Consider the following 1,163-nt stretch of genomic DNA (forward strand, 5'->3'; position numbering starts at 1 on the left):
AGTAGCCCTTCATAATTCGTATTTTGCGCATATTTCGGGTTGTTCGGATACTGCGTCTATTACGGTCTGCTCGTGGGATGCGTCGATTATTGATGTCGTTAATAGCGTCGGCACCTGCCCTTCTAAATATAGCAGCTTTACTTTGTGTCATATCATTTACGTACTCTATTGTAGGCATAGCATTATTTAAAGGAGTTAAAAAGCAAGGAACAATTGATAATACATTAAATTTTCAATCCTATACAAAGGCAACAATTATACTTATTCAACTCAGTACAGCAAGTGGCTGGACTGATTTTCTTGATGCTCTTTCTATTCAACCACCTGATTGTGTACCATCTACTAATGAGACCACTATTATTCCTACTGGTAATTGTGGAAGCCGCGTTTTGGCTACCATATACATTATTACCTATATGATTATGGCTTGGTTTATCTTAATCAATCTGTTTATTGCGGTCATCTTAAATAATTACCAAGATTGCGTAGAAGCAGATTCTGCAAACATAACTGAAGAAGATATTCAAGGTTTTTTCGAAGTATGGGCCAAATACGATCGTAAAGCCACACAATTTATACATTATAACATGTTATCACCTCTGCTGAATGATTTACTACCACCTTTTGGTTCACCAATACCAAATACATATGTTTGTATTAGCTTAAACCTACCGATATACGATGACACTAAAATTCATTGTTTGGACTTAATTCGTGCTTTATTAAATAAAGTAATGAAAGATGTTATAGGTGAAATTAGTCAGGAATTTGAAGAAGAGTACGATTTATTAATGAAAAAAATTGCTGAAGTATGCAAGACCAAATTTCCTAAATGGAAACCGCAAAATTCACAAGTTAAGAAAACCTCAGCAGTGTTTTATAATGAAGCGAAATCTGTTATATTATTGAGAGCTGCATTTCAACATTGGAGGCAAGAAACAGCGAAAAAGTTCAAGGTATATTTCATAGTAGATATGTTATTGATGTATTTTTCTTTCAGAATATTCTATAGTAATAATCCAATATATGGTAAAAATTTAAAGTGTAATTGTATGTATAAAAATATTATTAGTAAATAATAACGAGTCTATTGTACTATGCCTTTGCAGTGGTTTATTTACAAATAATATAATATCGGACTGATCACTTGTTACTTAGTTTCC

General features: G+C 32.6%; 1 protein-coding gene across 1 annotated transcript; it reads left to right on the forward strand.

Moving 5' to 3' along the window:
• Positions 1 to 5: 5 nt before the first annotated feature.
• On the forward strand, positions 6 to 737 carry TRIADDRAFT_3620 (uncharacterized protein; the record flags this gene model as incomplete). Its single annotated transcript, XM_002110530.1, has 1 exon — positions 6 to 737. A coding segment is annotated over one exon (732 nt), but the record flags the coding sequence as incomplete, so codon positions are not given.
• Between the last annotated feature and the right edge of the window lie 426 nt (positions 738 to 1,163).

This window comes from Trichoplax adhaerens, genomic scaffold (genome assembly GCF_000150275.1).
Source record: "Trichoplax adhaerens TRIADscaffold_3 genomic scaffold, whole genome shotgun sequence".
NCBI classification, from domain to species: Eukaryota; Metazoa; Placozoa; class Uniplacotomia; order Trichoplacea; family Trichoplacidae; genus Trichoplax; species Trichoplax adhaerens.